This window comes from Panthera leo, chromosome A1, assembly GCF_018350215.1.
Source record: "Panthera leo isolate Ple1 chromosome A1, P.leo_Ple1_pat1.1, whole genome shotgun sequence".
NCBI classification, from domain to species: Eukaryota; Metazoa; Chordata; class Mammalia; order Carnivora; family Felidae; genus Panthera; species Panthera leo.
This window is the reverse complement of record NC_056679.1, coordinates 199,740,477-199,766,584: the sequence shown is the minus strand read 5'-3', so window position 1 is coordinate 199,766,584 and position 26,108 is coordinate 199,740,477. Positions and strand designations below refer to the sequence as shown.

The following is a 26,108-nucleotide window of genomic DNA, read 5'->3' as shown; positions in this document are numbered from 1 at the left end:
TGCTGGGGCTTGGATAATCATAGAGACAAGATAGACACAGCCACTGCCCTCATAGAGCTTCTGTTGTAATGCAGTGTTTCTCCAAAAGAGGCTTCTAGAACTTCTCTTCCCAAATCCCTGAGGTGCTTGGGCTGTACCCCAGATTTCAGAATCAGTCTCTCAGAGTGGGGCTATAGAGCCTGCATTTTAAGTAAGCAACCTACATGATTCTTAAACACATTAAAGTTTGAGAAACACAGGACTAATGCATTATTATATATTGTGTGTGTGTGTTTCTGCTGCATCTCTAGATACAGACTTTATATCACCTTTTAATTCTTGTCATTGGCCAGACAGTGCTTTGCTGTGACAGAGTGGGTTCTTAATGAGACCTGTTGAATAAGTGTGTATATCATAATTAATGCTTTTTAAAATTTTTTTCTGATAGGTGAACATTTAATGAGACTTTTTTTTTCTATAACTGGCATTTTAATTTTCTATTAAATACTTTTATATTTGGGCTTTAGTGTTTACACTTTAGTATTTTCTAATCTTTTTCTATTTTGACTTAAGTTGTGTTAATGACTAGTTTCATAAGTTATTCTCTAAGTGAAGGGGATTGAAAAGGACATATTTACTACTAAGCCATCACCTTTGCTGAAGTGGTGAAAAGGGTCTTAACACCTTTAAATTCCCTTTAAAGTTTGATCTTCCTTTAGTGGATTCAGAAAAGAAATTTGTTCATATAAATTTTGGAAAAATATTTACTTTTGGAAAAATACTCTTCAAAGAAATGTGTACTGAAAAGCATGGTTATCATTCATGTGGTCTTATAGTAATTCTCTCCAAAAACACAATTTATTTTAACAACCATTTTCCTCCCTGACTGACTATAATATAATTTAAATAGGTTTTGTGTGTGTGTGTGTGTGTGTGGGGGGGGGGGGGGGGGGGGTTTGTGTGTTGGGGGGGAGTGTATGTCTTTTGTTTTTGTTTGTTTTCAATTACAACACCCAATTCTGCCCTAAGATTGGCAGAATCTCCTTCTGGGTTTTTTTCTCCCCATAACTTATCCTCCCTACCTCCATTCCTGAAAGGGAAAGATGTAAAAACAAACTGTGAGGGAGAATACCCAGAAGGAGCTGCCAAGATAGAAAGCTAAGAGATGGATGGAGGACTCTTCACCCATATCAAGGGTATAAAGGAATTCAGAATGGAGTTAAGAGGATTTCTGAAGAAGATTTCTCTGCAAGCAGGGCCTAGTGAGAAAGGCTTCAGTGGGTTCACACAATGAGCTTGATGTGTTTTCTAAAGTTGGGACACACAGTTGACTAGTGCTTCACTCCTGCCTGAAATACCTAAAGGGCAAGATAGCAGCTGTCTAGCTGCTGACAGGCAAGTCAGATGAGAGGTAGCTGCAGTCAGATTTCCCTGCAGTCCCAAGGTCTGTCATTACAAAGAATGTGTATATTCATGGATCATCACGGAGTCATGTTAGGTCCTGCCCTCAGACTCTTCTGGAGGTGAGCAGAGACTTCTGCACAAAAAAGCAGAAGATATCCCTGATGAGGGCAGTAGTGACATGTATTCACTCAGACAAGGAAGTAGGTGAAGAGAAATCTGCAGAGAACCCACAAGAAAGTTGTTAGCACCTGGTAGCACCTGATCCATCTCAGGATAGCACCGGTCAAGTAAAAATTCCTATACCCTTTATTTATCTCCGTTACCCCTGTCCCCGGAGAGGTCAGAGACTACAGTTAACAATCTAAGGGGAGATGAGTAAAGAAACAAAGAAAGAAACAGCCACCTGTGCCGCTTTCTCAACTACATGCTTCTCATCTCCTGTAAGGCTTAGTGAGGGGAGAAGACATACTATGAATCAACTTTGATATTTTGTCTCCTAGAGTGTGTTTTAATCTAGGTTGAACCATATGAAATTGTTGCTATTCGATCATTTTTGACCTACAAATACAGCAATTTTATGTGGTATGACCTACATTAAAATACAATTGACTCGGGGTGCCTCGGTGGCTCAGTCGGTTGAGTTTCCAGCTTCGGTTCAGGTCATGATCTAATGGCTCGTGATTTCGAGCCCCATGTTGGGCTCTGTGCTGCCAGCACAGAGCCTGCAGCTTCCTTTGGATTCTGTGTCTCCCTCTCTCTCTGCCTTTCCCCTGCTCACTCTCTCTCTCTAGCTCCCAAAAATAAATAAACATTAAAAATTTAAAAAAAAAATACAGTTGACTCTAGGATAATGTGAAGGTTAGGGGCACTGACTTGCTGTGCAGTCAAAAATCTGCATATAACTTTGACTCCCCCAGAACTTAACTACTAATAGCCTACTGTTGACTGAAAGCCCTGCCAATAACATAGCAGTGGATTAACACATATTGTATGTTTTATGTATTATATGCCATATTCTACAATAAAGTAAGCTAGAGAAAAGAAAATGCTATTATGAAAATCATAAAGAAGGGGCGCCTGGGTGGCTCAGTCAGCTAAGCTTCTGACTGTTGATTTTGGCTCAGGTGATGATCTTACTATTAGGGAGATCTAGCCACATTGGGCTTTGTGCTGACAGCTTAGAGCCTACTTGGGATCCTCTGTATTCCCTCTCTCTCTGCCCCTCCCCCATTCACTGTCTTGCTCTCTCTCTCTTTCTCTCTCTGTCTCAAAAATAAATAAACTTTTAAAAAAGAAAATCATAAAGAGAGAATACATTTACAGTACTACACTGTATTTACCCAAAAAATTCACGTATCAGTGGACCCGCACAGTTCAAACCCGTGTTGTTCAAGGATCAATTATATAGGTCTTTTCTTTTTTAATAGATATTTTAAAACTATTAAGACACTTATCTTTCTATCCAGGGAGAATAGAAGAACTTCACCCTAAATAAATTTTAAAGGGATCACGAGCCAAGAAAAAAATCACGTCATTCTGACTACACCTCATGAATTCTTGTGTACTGTATTGATTATGGCTATACACTTAGTACAACAGGTAAAGATAAAATATGATGGCCTATTGTCTGCATTCATAGATTTGTCATTTAGTAATTGCATGTATTGAAAGATAGTTGCAAAGAAATGAAAGGAATTGTCAACTCCACAAAGGAAAAAAAAAACAAACACAGAGGAAGGGAGAAAGAAGGAAAACTTAAACTTGAGCGTTGAAGTTTCCACATGACAATCAGTGTACATTAGGGGACGCAGCATAAGTGACAAAAACATCAACTCCAAATAGCTACTCAAAGTTTCGTACAGGTTTCTGTGTGCTCCCACTAAGACTTTTGCTAACATAGTGAAGGAATTTTTGTCAACCAATTTTTTTACCCAAGACAGAGTAAAGGCTATAAAATTGCCTTTTAAAAAAAACCACCTATAAAAACAAACCTGAAACACTCTGAGCTTGCCATAAAAGATACGATGGTATAAACATTGTGGAGGTCTTATCGATCCTCAATACCTAAACATAACACTGCTTTTAATAATAAATGAGAATGATATAAATATGCCAAATACGAGTGCATTACCCTAAATAAAACCAGTAAATTGTGAGGCTTGATATAAAAGTGAAATATACTAATGGAACAATGTCTAGATTGTTGCTATCAAAAGCACAGCATAGCATTAAACCAGGCAAAATGAAAGAGAGAGATTAATTAAATTTTAGGAATATTATTTATCTTTCTTTTTACTGCACGTTTTATGGCCATTTCCCCTGAAGCCTTATTCATTGCTTTGAAGTGTGAATAGAAGCCTGAAGGCACCTTGCAGCTGAATCCTTGTCAATCAGGCTATAGTATCTGACAGCGGTACTGTGAATAAGGTGAATCTTCTCTTCACTAGCCACCCAATCTGCATTCTCCCCTACCTCCATCCCTGAGCTATCTTTCCAAGGTAAAATTCAGATCATAGCATTTCCCTGGGTAAAAATCTCCTGTCTTTGCCTGCTGAGTAATATCCAAGCTCCCCAGTGGATTGGAAAGCATCTGTCACCTGGCGCCACTCATTCCCACTGCCGCCTGTCTCCCTGGTGCCTTCTTGCCTCTCTTCTGGCTCTGCAGCCACTCCTCCCCTCGCTTTCCCTGAACACATTGCCAGTGTCCACAGGAGCCCCTCCCCAGAGTGCCCTTCTCTACCCCAAGCCCTAGGTGCTAGGTGACTTAGTTCCAGTGTCACTGTCTCTGTCACGTTCCATGATCTTTCCACCCCTCTTCCCACAAACAATTCCCTCCCCTCTGTCCCCATAAGTTCTACTCACCCTTCACTTACAGCTCTCATCACTCAGTAGCACTATCTTTTCCTTCTGTGTCTGTCTCTCCTGGCAGACTGTGAATTCCACTTTGACAGCATTGTGCCTTAATCCTTTTATTTATGGGATACAGTTTAGAGTTTTATGTGTTGCTGAGCATATAGGAGGTAAATCATTTGGGTTGGAAAAATCTCATTGCTGGGACTTTTCATTTCTCCTTGTGTTAAAAATCATTGTTGTAATGACCTCTTTCTCTCAGTCTACTTCATGAAGTCATTGAGCTAGAAGTGATTCTTTGTGGGGGACCTCCCCCAGACACTCTTTACGTTAGGTTCCAGACTTTTCTTTACAGGTGTTCCCGCCCCAGCCCCATTCACCTCTCATCCTGATTGCTCCCACAGTCTTCTCAGAACTTTACTTGTACTCCCTTATCCTTGCATTTTTGAACTTGGATCAATTTCATTACAGCATCATCCAAGAAGGCAGCTTAAGACACCATTTTCCTAGGACCTATATCTATCATCTATCAACTTTATGTTTCTGAGGACTCATTTCATTTCCTTATGATCCAGTCTCACTTATGCCTCCCTTCACAGTGACAAACGGTGAAGCCTGGTTCCAGCTAACATAGCCTCAGAATGGCCCATGCTGACAGTTCACTGGGATTACAGTCTGTATTATTACTGCATTCTTACTCCAACTTAATCACATTAGAAGCATGTGGTAGGGGGCAGGGCTTTGCACCATAGTTTGGTTAAAGGAAATATAAATTGGCCGGACACAAAGCCTGAGCTCTTTTCATGTTCAGCAATGGGGGAATCTCCCACAGAACACTTCATTGTTTTACCCTATCATTATTCCCCTAAAGAAGACACTGGGTTGATAATGTTAATTGTTGAATGGAAAGCCCAGAAACTTAGTTTGTGCTTTAGAAATTAAAATTTAAAGGGGCGCCTGGGTGGCTCAGTTGGTTGAGCATCCGATTTCGGTTTAGGTCATGATCTCACTGTCTGTGAGTTCAAGCCCCGTGTCGGGCTCTGTGCTGACAGCTCAGAGCCTGGAGCCTGCTTCGGATCCTGTGTCTCCCTCTCTCTCTGCCCCTCCCCTGCTCTTGTTCTGTCTCTCTGTCAAAAATAAGTAAAACATTAAAAAAATTTTTAAAAAAGAAATTAAAATTTAGCAACTGCTGTTATAACTTTAACTTAACAATACAAGGTATTAGAATATAATTCTAAATGAGGAAATAATTCCACTTCTTCATAACTCTTTGACTCAATGTACTTAGTAGCTATTTTACATACTTCTCTTTCTTAAACTTCTTTGTCATTCTGTGTTACTTGAATTTCATGAAAAAAAAAATCAGAAGGCCCTCCTTTCAGTGATTTCATTTATATTTCTCACATTCACTTTCTTCCTCTTTCTTCTCTACCCCCTAAAAGAAATGAAAACCATCCACATAATAAATTCATTGTAATTCAGCAGATATATATGAAGTGACTTCTTGATTAAGTATTAAGCTAGGTGTCATGGGCAATTAAAAAAAAAAACTGTAACTTTGTCCCTGAGCCCAAAATACTTCCAACTTAGAAATGAGGTAAAATCTTATATTTGGATGAGTACTACAATTATAGTGTATCATGAATATAACAAAGGTGAATGAGGCAGAACAATTATTTGATCTTTACGAGGAGGTAGCTCAATGTTGTAAAGCAATGTTTTCTAAATTATGTTGCTTGAGGTGTTAAATATGTTCTTCCCCCAAAATATTCCCTTAAATAGGAATAAAATATATCAAGTCTTTCAATTCATGATTCACAATGCATATTTTCATATTAAAGACTCAGAGCATTTTCAAAAAAATTTGCTTATGAATCAGAGTAGAGCAACTGGGAACAGAAGAGAAAGCCTTGGCCTTTTGCATTTGAAATTTGTGGCATTTTTTTTTTACTTAATATAAATAGCAGAAGGAGAAAGAGAGGCAGACAAAGAGATAAAGGGAGAGACCGAGAGAGACAGAGAGAGAGAGAGAGAGAGAGAGAGAGAGAGAAGGGACCCCGTGCTGTAAAGATACATGTTAACTTTGTGTTACCCATTGTTTTTCAAGATTACTTGACCATGGAATTCTTTAAAAATCATAGCGAGTAACATACAGAGGGTGCTAGTACTCCCTAGAAAAGGGGTCAGGGAATATTAGCTCATGGCTTAGCTGAAGAAGGATGGTAAATCTCATGTTTAAGTGGTTTTGAATAAATGTTACAAACCTCTGGTTCATATAACAGAATCCTCTATCAGTTGTGTGCCTGATTTATGTGATAGCCTGAATCTTAGTTCTCTTTGGTCTTAGATTTAATTACATACCTATATCTTTTGTTCTACTTAATCAGGAAGTTCAAACTGTGCCTCCCTAGGAAGTAAAGCCTTCCTTTCCAGTTGTCTCTGAAAAGTGACTGTTGTACTTGTTCTACTCTCTTTTTTTAAATGTTTATTTTTGAGAGAGAGCGCACGCGCGTGCGCGCGCAAGTGGGGGAAGGGGAGAAAGAGAGAGACACAGAATCTGAAGCAGGCTCCAGGCTCTGAGCTGTCAGCACAGTGCCCGACGCCGGGCTCAGACGTGGGGCTCGAACTCAGGAGCCACGAGATCATGACCTGAGCCCAAGTCAGATGCTTAAATGACTGAGCCACCCAGGCTCTCCTTGTTCTACTCTTTATAAGAATATTTTGTTCCTATCTTCCCATGCTGTTTTACTAATGCCCTAAGCTGCTCTTTTTCCATTTTCTCTTCAAGAAAGCCCACATCTAGCCGGTTGCTTCTTTTAGCTGTCATCCTGCTTATTTATTTCCATTCAGCAAACATGCCTAGAGTCTTTCCATCTCCATTACTCCTCAGCAGTCTCTACTTAACTTCTACGCTCTGGTTTTTGTATCATTCCAACACAACTGGCTGCCTCAAGTCAAATATGATGATTATTGGCCATTTTTCTTTTTCTCAGTTCCTAGAATGATTTCAGTTCCTTATAATTTTTGACATATTCTCCACTCAAGACTGCTTTGCTTTCTCTATTCTACATTTGTAAACCCACCGTCTGTTCTTTACCTGGGTACCTACTAAGGGGACTGCATCTTCCTCCCTCCATGAGCCCTTTCACTGTGAGACAATAAATGTACTTGTACTTCTGTCCTCCTGCCTCCTCAAAATCTGTATGCCTCACTTGGCTAACTTTTTATCTTGTTATTTCATTATCATCCTTATTTGATTCTGTTGCATATATATGTGTGTGTGTGTGTGTGTGTGTGTGTGTATATATATATATATATATATATATATATATATATATATATATATATATATTATCAAGTATAAATCTGTTTTACCTGCCTTAACTTATACCCTAAGCTAGGACTAAAACTGGTTTATTAACTGGGTCCCGTTAATACTCAGCAAAGTGTTACACGCGTTTGCTTTGTGATTTGACCATTTTCCTGTGATGAAAATCAATAAATGCCACCCTTTTCTGGAAAAGACACAGCAGGCCTTATTCTGTCTGATTCGTAAGGAAATATGCAGCCCACTATCAGCCAGGGACCTACACTGAGCGTCATTTCCCTGAGATTTGAGATTCCACTGCCCCCAGTCTTCTCATTTCCCACACATCTTTATGTCTCTCTTTTTCTGCTTATCATTATTTCCCTGCTATCTCAGTCTTATGTGAAATGTTACAGTCATCTAGTAAGAATGTATGAGGGTCAATCATAAGCAAAGCAAAACAGCAGCATGGGATAAGAGAGTACCAAAAGCTATGACATAGTCCATGCTCCTTAGCCCTGCTTGCTCCTATATATAATGCAGTTGGGAGATAAAGCATGCATACAAAGAAGTTCAGAAGAATACAGTACTCCCAGGAGCAAAACAGACAAGTTTGCTTCAGGGGTTAGAGAAGGGGAAGATCAGTAAGCTAGACTGGCGACTAGGTGGAAAAAGTTTTGCAGAGAAAGTGACTCTTTGTACCGGATCTTCCAGAATGGATAGAACTTAGCTTTGTTGGAGGGATGAGGAAAGGCACTTGGTAGGGACAGGGTTCATACTGGGGAGTCCTGAAGATGTGGGAGAACTAGAAAGGCTGTTGAGTGACTGCAGGTCAGGGGAAGAAAACTGAAGTTTACCTTACAGGTCTTGTATTTCCAAGGAGCAGCTTCAAGTTTTATCTGTTTTCTATTTTAAGTAGAATAAAAATTCCATTTAGAGTGTATTTTAAAGTCATTGATGTAGGCAATGGAGAGTTAGTGGAGATTTTTGAATAAGGATGTTATGTAAGCAGAATTTCAAGGCAGTTAGCCTTACATTTATTTATGTAAGAGCTGAGGAGATGGAGCTGAGGAGAATGAAAATAGGAGGAAGACCAACAGCAGAAAGACCAACTATTGCCACGGTCCAGGTTGAGTGAAGTGAGGTCTGGCCTGAGCCAAGGAAGAAATGCAGAAACACAGATAATAGCTGCCTTAAGTCTGGTTTCCCAGAAGCAAACCCTGAGAAAATGAGCCAAGTGACAGTGATTTACTAAGGGAGTGCTTTTAAAAGAAAATAGTAAGAGATTTGGGGGAGCAAAACAGAGTAACAACTGAGAAGAACCAAGGGTGTGATTTCAAGTGAAATCAAGGCCTTCAGCTAATCTGAGTCAAGGGGCTGGTCTTTCACTGTCTGTACTCAGGCATTGCCTGTGGAGCTTGGCAAAAGGCGATAAAGGAAAAAATTTCCAGGCACTCCTCGCTCTTTGAACCTTTGGAACAAAGCAGATCTAGCAATCCAAGGGCAGACGGTCATCTGAAGAGACTCATGTGGAGTGTTAGAAGCAAAGTATAAAGAAAGGGTGAGGCAACTGACAGTTACAAGTTATCTAAAGAATAAACTTATAGAAGTGAGATATATGTTAAGTAGGTAGAGAAAGACAGACAGGGAGAGAGAGAGAGAGAGAGAGAAGGTATAAAGCACTGATTTCTGACTTACCAAGAGGCTAAAATTTTTCTGCTGTTCCTGGTGTCCAGATAATCCAATAGTCCATAGTAGGTTTTATAAAATATGTAAAGTATTTTGAAATGTCAAATATTATGGCACAAAGCAGCCTTGTTTAATTGGCATAAATTCTTCCTCTTCTCGTGTGAACTCCTCCCCATGTATCAATGTGATACTGTCTTTTTCCTGAAGAGTTAATAGTTTATGACCAGAATTTGATTGCACTCAATAAATGGGAGCAAAATACGCTCATTAGTACAAAGGAGTAGGACTGTCGAGCAGTGTTATGTGCAACCACATTTGAGATTCATGGCCATAACTTTAAAGTGAGACCAGTCTACAATTTGTGTGATTTTTGTGTAGAAACGTTTGAAGTCACAGAAGCACAGAAAGTAAAGGAGATATTTGGACTTAACCAGAGTTGGAGGTTAGCCATGTGAGTTAATGGAGGGGAAAAAAGGTTAAAGGAGTTAAAGTTTGCAAGTAAATGATTGTGGTGATGGACCATGGAATCTAAGCTAGGGACAAAAAAAAAGTAGGATCTCTGAATTAATTGCAAGTCTTGATATGGTGAAGGAATTGGTGACAGACATAAATGAGCTCAAGTTAATGGTAAAACACTTGAAATTGAGATTGAGGTGCTGCAGTTTTTCCAGTTGACAAGGTCAAGGATAAGACCTTGAGAGTGGATGACATAGGTGATGTAGAGGAAAAGATTACTAAAGATGAGGAAGTCAAAGAAATAAGACTAGATTGTTCAATATTTTATCCAAATGAGAGACTACAGTGTTCAGTAGATTCACTCAAGTAGTAAAATGTCCAAGAATAATGACAGGAATGACAGTTTTCAAAGTTCTTTAGCCTCCTGCCTGATCAAACAAAAACAAAGGGAAATAAAAACAAAGAAACTCTGTAAGATGTCCTGAATAGATGAGCAATTAACTTCCACAGCAGCATTTATTCACCTTGGTACCAAAAAATAAGCATAATGTTTATCTAAGTTGCAAAATCATTTTACTTTTATTTATACTGAACATTTCTATACACAAAGACAATGTTGAACCTTCATGGTTTCCCTTAATAATTATACAGTGTCTCCCTAGATTATTAATTAAAACCTATGAGGGTCATTTGGGAGAATAATTTTAAATCTGTGTTGAGAGTAATGGATAACTATCCGTAACACTTAATTATGATTCAAGGAAATAACCTGAATTGGATTTTGAGTGTATCCTCATCCATTTATTTATTTATTTATTTATTTATTTATTTATTTATTTAGCATAATTAGTTGGTTGTAGCCTGCTTATATTTCCAAAAGGACTTTTGGTCATCTTTATTCCAATTATAAGAGCACACAGCTTTGGGACTGATGGTGACAGATATTCAGTGAATGATATATTCATAGAAGAGCAGGGCTATCCTGGACATAGATTGAGGGATTGCATGTTCAGTCAGCTTATTATATACCTTATCTTACACTTACGTATGCTATCTTTTTCTTATTTATCCTATACCCAACTAAACAACTCTAAGGAATGATTAATGTGTTCTGTTTCTATTTTTAAAATATGATGCTTGTTTGTTTGCTTTACTTGTATTATATTCTCCAGTAGATCTCAATTAGCTAGATAGCTCATTGAATTCATCAAGTAACAATTCATCAATGGCAGCAGCATTTAGCAGAAACTAGTAGGATGAGGCGACACAGAATGCAGGGAGTTCAGGGAGGTGTATTTCTGTAGAGAGGAAGTAGACTGATGGAAAAAGCCCTGGGATAAAAGATTCACATCTTAGACTAGACTCTTTTCTGCCCTTTCACTGTGAGGAATATTTTAAACTTAAATTTCTCATTTATAAAATGTGATACCAATTAATGTTATTGTAATCTGAATAAATTAGGGGAAAGCTTTTCAAAAGGCATTAAAAATATAGGATACTATTCTCACTTAAGCATAATGGTGTAATTGCTTCAAGACGTCTAGTGTACTCTAGAAGGTGGCTCAAAGATGATAAAGATTATTTTAAATTAGAAGGTAGTCTTGTTGGTTTCTGCAAATGCCAGAGTATGCTTCTGGTTTCAAAGAAGACCCAGCTGTGGAAATGTATCTATGAGTCAGACATGTAATTAAAGATTTCTGACAATTGTAACATCCTCAAGGGAGGCTGGAAGGTAGATGCTGAACCTTCATGCCACTTGGAAGTAAGATCAGAATTGGAAATAGGATGGGTATGAAAAAAGCACTAGAGGCAACTTTACCACTGAGCAAACTAGGCAATTGCCTTAGCAAGAAGGCAGCCTTGTCTCAAATTGCTTCCCCAGGACCCAAGAAATGAAGTGCCCAGAATTTCTACATTAAAAAGACATTCATTTGGGTATAGAATTTCTGAATTTCTCATTTTGGGGTGGGAAATTAAACAAAAAGTTATCTTCACTCACAATTCTTGATGTAGATTGATCTATTGGTTCACATCAATATTTAAAAATAGGTATAGAAAGAGGATAAGAAAAATGGGCATCTGTAAGGGAGAGGGGAGGAATACAGAGCAAGGGAAATCCAATCTGGTGTCACTTTACCCTATGTATCATTTTGCTCCATGATGGCTCTGCAGTTAGCTGCCCACATTATCCTATCTGTGCAAAGGAGGGAACGAAAGGAGGAAGGTAGAAAGAAGGGAAGACTGAACAAGAAAAGGGGTGGTGGGGAGAAGGGCTGGTGTGAGAGAAATGGAAGCTATGCCTGAGCTAGATAAAGCCTGAAGCACATGTGTGCCCTCCCCAGATACATGCCCCACTTACTACTCATCCAGCCTCATCTGGTTTCACTTCCCCTCACAGCCTAGTCCAGGCTTACTGACTTTCTTTCTGTTCTCAGGACATCCCTACTTTTTTCTCATCTCAGCTTCTTCACATACTGATTGCCCTTGTGTGGATCCATCCTCTCGCTCTGTCTCCATCCAGGACAGGTCTCCACCCTCCTTGCACCTTTCAGTATCAATTTGAATATCACTTCGAAGAGGCCTTCCCTAACCCCCCATTTTGAAGTAGGGCCCTAGGTTTACTTGCTAAACAGCTTTTCCATTTCAGCCCTCTCTCCATAGTTTGCAATTGAACATGCATTGGAATGATTGTTGAATCTCCCTCTCTCTCTGATTCTCTCTCTCTCTCTCTCTCTCTGATTTCCTCTCTCTCTCTCTCTCTCTCTCTCTCTCTCTCTCATTTAGAAGCTCCATGAAGGCAGAGAGCATGTCAGTGCATTGTATCTTCTACCCCTCAAGGCTTGCCAGAGTCATTCAGTAGAAACTATTGCAGAGATAAACCAATTGTTTAAGAAGTTTAACAACAGCACTTTCATTCTTGTTCCTTGGGCTACGAATATCCACAAGTGACAGTGGTTATTTCTGTCGGAAGGATTTGTATACTGATGAATTTTTGAACTATCTAAAAGACAAAAATGTATGACATCTGATCTATATGTTTAAACTAAAGAAAATTGAAATGGAATATTGCTAGATGGTTAACTCACAATGGCTTGGTATTTCAGGTTGGAATTGTACAGTATGGAGAAAATGTAACCCATGAGTTCAACCTCAATAAGTACTCATCAACGGAAGAGGTACTTGTTGCAGCAAATAAAATAATCCAGAGAGGTGGCCGCCAGACTATGACAGCCCTTGGGATAGACACAGCCAGGTATGTGGATTAAAAAATAGACCAAGGTAAAAAAAAAACTACACATGACCAACTGTTCACAATCAAGCCCTTTCGAGTGTTGATTGAGCATTTACCTTGGCAATATTTAAAGTCATCTTTTTAAAAAACTGGGTTCCACCAATTAGCTAATAGTTATAGGATCAAGTTTTTCTACAACATAGTCTCCCTGCCCTTCTTGTCTTTCCTCTTATTCTAAAGGTTTAAGTCATGGAAAATCAGTCATAAAAACTACTATAGTCTAATGCATCATGTTCTTGGGTGCTAAGACAAAATATTAGTGAATATATTTTCCCTTTGTTCTTTGTTTACAGCTTCTAGGAATCCCATTTTTTTTAAAAAAGAGGATTAATATCCATCCACTTCTACTCAATATGTATTTATATCCTAGTATGTCCATAATTTTACAGTACCTAATTTAGGGTTATTGAAGCTCTCAAGTAAGAGTTTTTAAGAAGCCAAATTCAATAGCGCTGTCTTTGAAATCATTTTCAGTGCAAAGACTGAAAGAAGTGGAAAGAACTTCATCATTTGTGCACTCTTTCTTTCTTCTGTTCTCCAAATTTCCTCTAATTCACATCTCTTCCTTCCTCCTGCACCTCCACGGAGAGCACATAATCCACTCTGTGGTTGAACTTCATTCTATGAGAAGCTACAGAACTGTCCTTTGATCACAATGTAGAACATTTTATTTTCTATATCGTTCCCAATTGCATGCAACTCCCATCATTTGCTGTTTTATTCATGAGTTGCCTTTAAAGCTAGTAAGGTTCTGATAAAAAAACTAAACAATACCAAAATCACAGGAAATCTAATAAGTAATGTGACTAATACTAAGGATCCTTCTGTTACGTGTCTTCAACTTCTGGACCCTCATCTGATTTTAAAGAACTAATTACCCATTCTCTCACTTCACTTGTCTGCTAAGATCAGTATTTTAAGGGGGTTAAAATAGTTAATATGGATATTCTGAAGAACTGAGATTTTATGTGCAGCATTAGGCCCCTAAGTGTTAGAGAAGCATGTGGTTCTAGTTATATGGGGCTCAAGAGAAAATAACCACAAACAGATGGGGTAATTTTACATTTACCTGCCTTTCAGATCACCGATTTGCATGCACAGAGAGTGCACATGTTGAGGTGTGCTGAATGCACCTTCTTAAATAATTGACTAAATGTGACTGCACATTCAAAGTAAATCAAAGTGTTCTTTGAAAGCTCTGAGTCTGTAGGGAGCTGTGTATTTTCTAAAGGCATCCACTTAAGAATGAATATTCATCTTTGAAAACTAACTGAAGAAATATTCTGGCTGCTTTTCTCCTGCGTAAATACCACTCTAAATACCATAACCCTATATGGTTTTTGCCTACATGTTTCACAAAGGGTCTAGCTGTAGGGCACACAGTTTATTGAGTTTTGTATATAAATAAAACTCCATAGTGGTATTACTCAGTATCCTTGTACATTCTTTTTTCACATTGAAGCATATTTTTAATTGCTGTTTATTCCTTTCTAGCAGGGCCAATTGCAAACAATATTTTTAATTTTTTAGAATCCTTTACTTCTATTTTCATTGGATGGTAGTATTTGGGGGTCAAGGGCAATTTGCTGAAGATATTTGAAACAGAAAGAGTCTACTCAAGAGTTCTGCCAGTGGCTAGTTTTACATTATATAAAACCAACCCTTGTTTAGATCTAGCAGATTTTCTTTAAGAAATGTCTTTTAATTATCTCCATCAGCTGAGGTTCATTCAGTAATGACCTGTATCTTTGTAAGAAGTAGGAAGTTTTGGTGATCCTCTAAAGAATTAAGACCACAAAAAGGGTTGAATCATATGTGATATCCATGTCTGAACTTCATTTAAAGACTAGTCTTTAACATCTGTTTTCACCTTTGTTCATATAAAGAAGTTGGACATCTACCTGTTTAGTGTAGAGGGCAGAAATATGCAGTTCCTTAGTGATCAGTTGTTGTTTTTTTAATCGCTTCTCCTTTATTTTGAAATTTTTAAGAAAAATCAAAAATGTAAAAGAAAGCAAACAACAAAATCCTATGTACTCACCAAACAAATCAACAGTTGTTAATATCTTCTCATATTTGCCTTCAGTCTTTCTAAAGAGAAATAATCACAGATAAAAATCCCTTTGCCCACATCACTGTGTGGCAAAATCACAGGATTTTCTCTCCTGCTCACAAGATACCTACTATTGTGCATTTACTGTGTACCTAAGGTACAACTAATGTGTATTGTGCAAACCATTTGGAAGGTTGGTTTAAGAGAAATGTTTTTTGGCATATTCCAAACTGCAGGTATTTGTCCTCACGACCAAACTAAAATATTTAAAAGGAGCATTCAGTACAATTGCTGCATTTTATACCAAAATAAAAAAAAAATATTATATGAAACCCTTTCATTGTTTCATTCCAGGTAAACTTACTTGACTCAAGAGAGGGAAGTGAGTTGAGTAAAAGAAAATAATACAGGGAAAGTGTGCCTCTGTGTGTGTGTGTGTGTGTGTGTGTGTGCACACGTGCCTGTGGAGAAGCACAAAACAAACAAGAATTTAAGTTCCCTTCTCTTTCAGCTCTTTCCATAAATGCTTTTTGAATTAAATAAAAACTCCTTTCTTTGCAGTTAGGGCATAGCATTTCCCTTTCTCTCCGTGCCACCTTCTCCCACCCCATCCCCAGCAGCCTGTGTCCTAAAACCTAGTTCAGACCAAATTTTTCATAGCTACTCCAGCCCCTTTTGTCCTCCATAGCCCTGCTTTATCACTGACTCAGACCACAACTGTCTGCAGTCTTTTATGACCATGTCTGATTTTCCCCCATACTCCTGTTTTCCCCCAGCTCCCCTCCTCAGCTCAGAGGATTTCCATACTGTTCTATAAATGTCAGAGTAGATGTGGCAGAAGTGAGGACAGAGCAAAAGTTTCTGCCAAAAGCAGAAGAAAAGAGGAGTGTTTATAGAGAAAGGAGTGGCTGACAGAGTATTTGAGATCTGACCTTCTCTAGATCTGATGTGTGCTCCAGTGACACCTTCCCTGACAAGTTTCCAAAGAATGAAATACTGCTGCCCTTTGTATATGGGATATGTGATGATCAGCAAAATGGTGACCTCTCCATCATCTGGAATAAATCTAAAACTATTACAAATAATGATCATCATGCCTCCCAGCTTGAACAATGGGTGTCAGTGTTGATCTTGGAAGGACAGCACTAGTCTAGCTACAGTTGTCACTGTTTTTCTTTTGTTTATCACTTTGCCTAACCTTGGGGTGGTGTTTTATTTGCTTCTCTTTTCTCTTTGATTTCTTCAGGAAGGAGGCTTTCACTGAAGCCCGGGGTGCCCGAAGGGGAGTTAAAAAAGTTATGGTAATTGTGACTGATGGGGAGTCCCATGATAACCATCGACTGAATAAGGTCATCCAAGACTGTGAGGATGAAAACATTCAGCGATTTTCCATAGCTGTAAGTACAGGGCTAGAAATGGCTTTCATATTCTGTTGTGAAGACAAGAGGGGTGTGTGTGTGTGTGTGTGTGTGTATATACATACATACACACACACACACACACACACACACCCATCATGGTTGTGTTATGAAAGTGACACAGACAAGGTTGAGAAAGGAAAAGTTCTCCACTTGAAAGTAAACTCTGTGGAGGCAAGATAGGGTTTTTGCTCCCTTTGTGTCCCCAGGAAGAGAGGGCAAGAGAAAGAAAGAGACAGAAATAGGAAAGGAAAAAGAAGAGAAGAAAAGGAGAAGAAGGTAGGAAGAGGAACTGTGGGGGGGGCGGGGCGGGTGAAGAGAGGAATGGAGGAAGGGCAGGAAAGAGGAAGGGAAGGAGGAGATGGGAGGGTGGAAGGAAAAAGGAAGGGAGGTAGGAAAGGAGGGAACTGAAGATGTGCTAGGTAAGAAATACAGTGCCTGCTAATTAATAATTCTTCCCACGATTTGGGAAGGTGGAAAATCAGGACAAAGCTCCTAATAATCTGCTAAAAGTGAACAATGGTATTTTCACACCTACAACTCTATGAGTTACAGGAAAGAAGCAAAAGGTCACCTAATTTTTTGTCTTCTCTGGACAGTCTACACCAGGACTTAGAAGAAGAGACCCTGTGATGGCAAGACTTTCTTTTTTTTTTTTTTCACATTTACTTATTTTTGAGAGACAGAGAGAGACAGAGCATGAGCAGGGGAGGGGCAGAGAAAGTGGGAGACACAGAATCCATAGCAGGCTCCAGGCTCTGAGCTGTCAGCACAGAGCCCAACGCAGGGCTTGAACTCACGGACCATGAGATCATGACCTGAGCCAAAGTCGGCCACTTAACCAACTGAGCCACCCAGGCGTCCCAGCAAGACTTTCTTATGTGGTTTTGTAGTTACAGTTATTCCTCTGCACAAGCCACTTTCTTGGCATTACTGGTGGAATGAGGAGGGATCAGGAGACTGACTTATTACTTATGCACTCTGTGCAGAGCCATTTCATCCCATTTCATAGCCCCTCACTGTGCAGCCAAAGTGAAGCAGCCAGCAGCTATAAAATGTTTTCGTATAATTGCATTTAAGCTGGGCAAGAAGAGAAAAAGGATTACAGAAGAAGAAATTTCCTTTAGTTCCAAGGAAAAGCCTAGCCTGCTCTTGATGATAGAAGATATTACATATAAAGTACTTTAGCTCTTTGTGAGCAAATCTGGATTAATACAACAGCAATCCATTATTAATAACAAGTGTCTTTCAAATATAAAAAACAAAAAGGGGAGAGGGAGGGAGGGAGGGAGGGAGGGAGAGAGAGAGAGAGAGAGAGAGAGAGAGAGAGAGAGAGAGACTGTCAGAGTGCTTTATAGCTCTTATTAGTGATTTTTTTCTAAATCAACTTCTAATAGTTCCATGAACTAAGATAACTCAATTTTCATGGTGCGACCCCATGGAGAGGGACATTCAGAAAAAGAGAAATAAAACTTCTACATTTCAAACATGGAAAATAATTTAAATTGTCACTCATATAGCACTCTATAATCTACAGTGTTTTTTTTCCTGTGTCCTAGATACCTTTCTTTGTCCTTCATGGCACCCCAAAGAGAGGAGGGCAACCTTTATTTTCCCCATTTTATGAATGAGAAAACCAAGGGATAGCAGTCCCCATGACTGTAGGTCACATGGCCAGGTCTCCACATCCCCCTTGACTGACCACATGTACCACACTGCCCTGGGCTGTTCTTCCCCATGCCCCAATCTTTCTTTCTTCTGCCTCGGGTCTCTGGAAGGTGCTACAGGACTATCCTAACCTGTTTTCACTCACTTCCTCTAACTTCCAAAGAGCACCATGGTTCTCTCCACCTCCTGCTTTTTGTACCAGAGCAAAAGGACCCAGCACAGAAATGCTAGGCATGTCCCATAATGTGATAACTTTAAGCAACAAAAGACCCGTGGACATTTTCCAGAAGTAAGTCTAAGAAAGGTGGGGGGGGGGGGGGGGAGGGATAGAGGACAGTATATTTTGGAGCCAGAAAGACCTTTGTTCAAATTCTGCCTTTGTGAGAGTGAATAAGTCACTTAATACTCTGAGCTTCAGCTTCTTTATCTATAAAGTAGGGTAATATTGTTTCTCTCTCTTTCAGATAAAGAACCAGTGAGATAATGACTATGAAACCATCTAGCACAATGGCAGGCTAGGCAACCAATAAATATTATTTTTCTTAAGGATCTTTAACTCAAGCAGTTTACAACCATGAAGTAATAAAATTATAGTTCTTTAGAACTAGAAGGAATTTTATAGATAAACTGTGTTGCCCTCTTGCACAGAAGCCTTCAGTGACTCCCCCATGCACTGTCAACCCTATTCTCAGCTTCTGAACCTTAACTAACGACTGTGTCCAGCCTTCCTTTCTAATCGTTCACTCTTGATTCAATAGCATGTGCCCTTTAAGGAGTCTTCTTAATATAAATTGTTTTTTTTTTAATTAAGGCAGGAAACAAACATCTCAGAACTCTAACTGCTTAGCCTAAATTGGTTTTCACAAAATCTCTTTTATTTACAGTAAGTGAGAATAAGATATTACCCATAATTGCATTAATCTTCCAGGAGAATAATAAAATCATGAGTTCCTTTCCTGTTTTAATCAATGAATTATTATCAAATTGCTCTTCAAAATGTTATAAATAATATATGAGAAAATTTCACTTCAAGAATTGTTATTTTCCCAATTCATATTTCTTGTCCCCAGTGAACCTTGTATTTTTTAGTTTGTGCTGAACTAGGAAATAAGACAGTTATTTTACTTCCTCTTCTTGTGCATTCTTGGGCATTTCTACAGCTGCATTCATGCTTCACATGATCAAATATAGTTGAGGGTCTGCCACTGTTATCACCTGGACTGTTTCTCCTACTCCATTTTTTTTACCCTCCATTTGATCTTGAACACCACAGACATGTTTTATGGGAGACAATGACCCCAAAATAATTGACCATTGAAAATTTAAGCACTCTAGGGGCGACTGGGTGACTCAGTCAGTTAAGCAGCCAACTTCAGCTCAGGTCATGATCTCCCAGTTCATGAGTTCAAGCCCCACATCAGGCTCTGTGCTGACAGCTCAGAGCCTGGACCCTGCTTCGAATTCTGTGTCTCCCTCTCTCTCTGCCCCTCCCCTACATGCACTCTCTCTGTCTCTCTCAAAAATAAATAAACATTAAATTTTTTTTTAAAAAAAGAAAATTTAAGCACTCTATGATAAAACAGCAAACATGTCCCATTAAACTCTTAGATTTGGTGAGGGTCCTGAGCTGGTGTGAGTATTCTGTTCCAAGGTTTGTATTCTGTCACTTGTGGATATTAGACACTGCTAGCAGGAACCCGCTTTACATTCATATTCTAATCCTGGATGATAATGGCTGGGATTATAATGGCTGTGAAATGTGTATTATCTACAGCATTCAAATGAAAATCAGAGAAGTTAGAAAGTATCTTAGCATTCCATTCATTTGCACACAAAAGGCACTACAGTACATGTAAATGAATTGTACACTTTACATTTGACACATCTGCCTCAAGGGAGGTTCAATTCTGGATGTCTACTTCAGGTAAATATTAGCAGAATACCAAATGCCTGGGCTTGACATATTTGTATAAAGTGAAACAGAAGTAATTTATAAGTGTTATTTTGTATTTCTTCTCATTCATAGAAAATAATGTTTCTACAAGCTACCAGATCCTTGGGTGAAGGATCAAAACACATTTCTATTTTTATTTTTATTCTGTAATACAAATAGTTCAAACTGGATGCAAGTCACAATAATTCCTGGGAATTTTTTTGTTTTACACTTTCTTCTAAATATATATTCTCATGTTGAATCTGTTTCATTTTTATTCTTTAAGTATGTCAGTTGGGCATTTTCCTCACTGAACTTTATCCAGTTGTCTCTGTCACATAGAGCACTAAATGTCTGACATCTACATTACAGCTATGAACCTCGACCATGCAAGGTCAAACCTCAAACCATGCATGGTCCAAACGTCTTTATAATTTTTATATGTATTTTCAACTGTATCACTTTATAAGTGAAATGGAAGTGAACACGTCAATGCAAAAGTGAATCTACAATATGTTCAATAGGAATTAAGGAGGAAAGATGGTGACTTTTCTGCCAAGGATGTCATATGACTTATAGGATAAATTAGGTAAAACATTGGGGACTCAGGGTTCTTCATGTGATGTAGGATTTGTATGAATCTAAAAGAAATACATGTGTAACAAAACTGCTGACAAAGAAGAAACCCAACAGTGTGTCCAGAGAAGAATAGCAGGTGTAGAGTGAGGTGTTGAGCCAAACTCCAGTGATCCTGAAACTGCCACACGGTTATGATGGACACTCTGGAGGCTGGACACTCTCTGCCTTTGCCATGCTTTCTCTGGGGCATGCCCATCTAGCTGTGGGGAAATACTCAACTTTAAGAAAGGCATCTTAGAATTTCTTCAATGTAATAAGAGCAAGTGGGCCTTGGGTTTTCTCTCCCTCTCTGGACAGTTCTCAACATTCATTTCCACTAATTCTCTTCCCCCATCAAGTAGCTAAAGTGGGGAAAAGCACAGATTTAAACTATTTCTGTTGTTTGCATTTGCTTTTCAGCCAAGTAGACAGGTACTGAATTTTTGTGTTCGGGTACAATTAGTGCCCTTCCTACCGAAATCTTGACAAGTAGTAAAGAGTTAAGTTCAAAAATCAAAAAGCTACCCAACTAGTCTGCTGATTTCCTTAGAGCCAGCTCTAATATTCCTAAATTGCGCACATCTTCAAAGCAGCACAAAGTTCTTCACAGACATGAGGGCTTTATGCCTCACCCACACATTTTACAGATGAACACAGAGCCTAAGGAAGGAACAAGGAAGTGGATGAAGACCTGCATGTACAAATGCGAACTCCTCAGAACCCTTCCCGGGGATGCTGTGGGAAAGGGGAGAGGGTGTGACTCAAGCAGGAGGAAGGGGTCAAGAATGAATCTCCCAGCGCCTCTCACTAGGAGGGAAAACTCTAGAACTGCTGCATGGCCTGTCTGACTAGCTGTCACACAACTGCATTCCTACCATTAACATTTTAATGATTCATTTACTAATCTAAACCCTCATTCGTTTTATGATGCTAATAAACAAGTATGCTGTAGATCATAAATAGCAACACTTAAAACAGTAATTTTAGCTCTTTTCTAACTACAAGTGAAAAGCTATACCCTTCTTAATAAAAATATCAGTTTTTTTTAAAGTTTATTTATTTTTGACAGAAAGAGAGAGAGAGCGCGCGCGCGCGCGCGCGCATGAGTGGAGGAGGGGCAGAGAGAAGGAGACACAGAATCAGAAGCAGGCTCCAGGCTCTGAGCTGTCAGCACAGAGCCCCATGCAGGGCTCGAACTCACAGACTGTGAGATCATGACCTGAGCCAAAGTCAAACGCTTAACCGACTGAGCCACCCAGGTGCCCCCAAAATATCAGTTTTTAAATCTACCATTTTGAATCTCACATTAAAAAAAAAAAAAAATACACGCAGCTGCCTAGAACAGGCAGCCAAAGGAGAGTTTGGGCAGCCGGGTGTTCAGAGGAGAGGGACAGGGGTCTGTGGCCAGAAGACCCAGTGGAGACTGAGACTGACGTCTCCACCTGTGCCTGCCCACCCACGTGTCTACGATCTGCCCAGTACGCAACACTGAACCGTGCTTGGGGACTATTGCATATCTGTTTTCCAACAGAACTTTGAAGGCACCATAGGCTCAGTTTAATGATACCAGACAAATCTATGTCTATGATTTAAAAATCTAAAGTGAAGTTAGAAAATTCTGGTATCTTCATCGTTACTTCTGGTCCCCAAGGAACAGGATATTCTAAAAGTCAAGCAATAGTACAGAGCTCAGAGTCTTCATTTTTTAGATTCCACTAGCATAGAATTGAATTAATCATGATCCTTTGTTCAGGAGACCTCATCATTTGTGGAAGCATGGGCCACTTTATAGGTTTTTGTGTTTATTATTGTACCTGCATACTTATTGTAAGTATGCCCTATAAACATCTATGGGCCTGACCACATTCACCACCTGGGTGCCCTCCACCTGGTAACCATAGGCCCAAATCTATGTTCATCTATTTCTCTCCTTTTCTTATCTTTTGGTATCTATACATATCTAGAAGTGTTCCTTTTTTTTAACTCTATAAAAAGGTGTCATGCTGCATAAAGTATTTTGAAACTTTTAAAATTTAATGTTGTTAAGATTCATCCAGATTGAGGTGCCTGAGTGGCTCAGTCGGTTGAGTGTCTGACTCTTGATTTTGGCTCAAATCATGATCCCAGGGCCGTGGGATGGAGTCCTGAGTTGGGGCATGGACCTGCTTGACATTCTCGCTCTCTCACTCTCTTTCTCTCTCTCTTTCTCTCTCTTTATCTCCCTCTGCTCCTCTCCATTCTCTCTTTCTCTCTAAAATAAAAAAGGGGCTTCAGTTAATAATCTGACTTCAGCTCAGATCATGATCTCACGGTTCATGGATTCAGGCCCTACGTTGGGCTCTGGACTGACAGCTCAGAGCTTGAAGCCTGCTTCAGATTCTGTGTCTTCCTCTCTGTCTGACCCTCCCCCGCTTGCACTCTGACTCTCAAAATTAATTAATTAAATTAATTAATTAATCCATATTATTTCATGTCATTATAGTTCATTCGGTTTTTTTTAAAGTAATAATTACATACAGTGAAATACAAGATTTCAATGTGAAAATTATGTACAAAGTGAACAATTTGATGACTTTAGATAGTCACATACACCCATGTAACTGACACCTCAATCAAGATATATAACATTTCCATCACCCTTAGAGAGTTCCCTATACTTCCTATCATGTTTAATACCCACTTCTATAGTAACCATGTTGTGACTTATATCACCATCACTTAAGTTGCCTGTTCTATTTATGTAAATGAAATCATACAGTATGTACTCTTTTGTGTTTAGCTTTTCACTCAACGTAATGATTACCCATGATATTTGTGCATCAGTGGTTCATGTTCTATGATACATTGTTTGAATATACCATGATTTGTTCTATACTTTATTGTTTATGGACATTTGAGTTGTTTCCAGTTTGGGTGCAATTAAAAAAAAACTGAACTTCTGATTCATGGGGCAACATGAATGACTCAAAAGCATTATGCAAAGTGAAAGAAGTCAGACACAAAAGGCTACATGCTATATATATGACTTCTTAAATATGACATTCTGGAAAAAGCAAAGCCTTAATGACAGAAAATATATCATTGGTTGCAAGGGTCAGGGGGAGGAAGGGATTAACCACAGGGGGCAAGAGGAACACTGATAGAAAAGTTCTAAATTTTGAAGTGGTAGTAACCCAACTGTGTGGACTTGTCAAAACTCAGAATTGTGTATCTAAAAAGGGTGAGTTTTACTGTATATGAATTATATCTCAATAAAACTTACTCTAAAAAATAAAATAGATGTTTGAGAAAACCTGCTAAGACATTTAAATAATTACAGTTAACTATAACAGATAATTCTTGCCTCTCTCTCTTCTGTGTGTGTGTGTGTGTGTGTGTGTGTGTATATATATATATATATATATATATATATATATACACACATATATATATATAAACAAGATGTCCGTGTCTTGAGAATTTGGTTTTAAACAGAAATTGCCAAGTAAGATTTCTATTTAGTTCAATATCTGTTTTCAAATATATGTGTGGACTGGCTCTTGGTAAGAGTATCAGGAAGAACTGCCTACTCAAGATCAAGTAACTCACTTGCTAACTGCTTTTACCAGCAAATGGTGGTGGCATAGGCTGGAATAATACCAGAGACATTCAGAAACTATAACATTACTGTTGAACTGTCAGACTTTAAAGATATAGCTGTTCATAAACAGGCACACAGTAATGCAAGAGAAGAAACATACAAGATTGTCCTTTGTAGTTTTCTCTACCAATTACAGTATGTAACAGTTAATTTTAGGAAATCTCACATTTGAAAATTATTCTTCCAAGAATGTGGAAGTACATAAAATTTCATTATATTGAGGTACTATACACTCTCTTGTTTGTTGACAAAACGCTTGAGATCTTTAATTAATATACAGAATTTAAAATATAACCTTCCCATTTTTGTCATGTCTTAGATTCTTGGGAGCTATAACAGAGGAAATTTAAGCACTGAAAAGTTTGTGGAAGAAATAAAATCAATTGCAAGCGAACCCACTGAAAAGCATTTCTTCAATGTCTCTGATGAATTAGCTCTAGTCACTATTGTTGAAGCTCTCGGAGAAAGAATATTCGCCCTGGAAGGTATGACTATTTCTCATACTCCTGCATGTTTTCTCTACAATTCAATTTAATGTAATGGCCTTTTGGTGTTTATTTCTTCTACACGGCTAATGCATTTTTACTGTGTACAATAACCAGCATGGAACAATGCCCTTTTCTGTAAATCTGTCACCAAGATGGCTGTCTCACATAGCCCTGTGTCTGTTGGCATCTCTCTTTGTAAGGACATGGCAGGGCTAATGTGAGGGCTGAAAGAAGGCAATGATCAGTGTGGACTCACAAGAACAAAAATGTGCCCATGTGTTTTAGTCCTTTTCTGTGACACGGGTTTAGAAAATGGAGGAGCTAGCTCAAGTTTTCTTTTTTAATTTGTTTTTTTATTTTGGGCTTCTATAGAACTGTCCTTATTTGCAATAACTTCATTGTTCATTTATTTTCTTCTGTTTTGCTTCTTGCCCATTTTAAAGGTCTTTATGGAACTCTGCCTTAACTCCCATGGCAGTAAAACATTGGTTCACTATATTTGTCTAAGTCATATTACTTTTTTGTGGATTTCTTTTCTTGGATGTTGCAATGGCGATTGGCTACTGAAGAAAATAAATCATGGCATTCCTTCCCCTGCCTTAGGTGGAAGAGGTCAAGTATCAAATTCTTTTGGAACTGGCCCTTGCCTGACCAAAAAAAAGAAAAAAATGTTTTTGGAATTGTTATGCTAGGCAAACTGAAAAAAGCCTCCTCCTTCATATTCTCTGTTAACTGGAGACTAAGAGAACGTGCGTCTTTCCCTCAACCTAGGATGAGAAACCTCCAGAGAGTTCTGTTTTTATGCCCTTATCTGAATCCAATGGACTCTGTCCTTGTGAGGACACACTGAAGAACTATTGTTTTGTATCTTAAACATAGAAATTCATGAGCACTTTCTCAGTCACCCTGATGTGACCTGATAATGAGAAACATGACCTGATACTGGGTAACAGAGAAATAAAATGAGAAAGAGAGATAACTGAAACAAGGTGGACCATTTTGAGCATCAAGTGACCAGGAAAATGCAGAAAAGTGACCAACAGACAGAATATTCAAATGTATAGAAAGGAAAGAAAATGTTTTAGAGTAATGACTTTCAAGCTTTATATGACAGTGACCCATGATAATAAATACACTTTTCCTTGTGACTAGAGGGGAGCAAAATAGGCCATCCCAAAATATGTTGCTTTGGCATGTAGATTATTTTGAGCTGAAGGCAATCAAGTTCCAGCCCATTCAGGAAGAACTTTTACCTCTCCCTTAACAACCTAAAAGAATTCACATAGGTGGCCTGGTCCAGAATAAAAGGTATA

At 38.7% G+C, this 26,108-nt stretch overlaps 1 protein-coding gene across 2 annotated transcripts in view; it reads left to right on the top strand.

Moving 5' to 3' along the window:
- ITGA1 (integrin subunit alpha 1) overlaps positions 1-26,108 on the top strand; it is a 158,459-nt gene that overhangs the window by 76,814 nt on the left and 55,537 nt on the right. For both annotated transcript variants that reach the window (XM_042950183.1, XM_042950174.1), the window contains exons 7-9: positions 12,790-12,938; positions 16,277-16,427; positions 24,627-24,792. In XM_042950183.1, the coding sequence (XP_042806117.1) occupies positions 12,790-12,938; positions 16,277-16,427; positions 24,627-24,792 (466 nt within the window). The remainder of the gene's footprint in view (positions 1-12,789; positions 12,939-16,276; positions 16,428-24,626; positions 24,793-26,108) is intronic.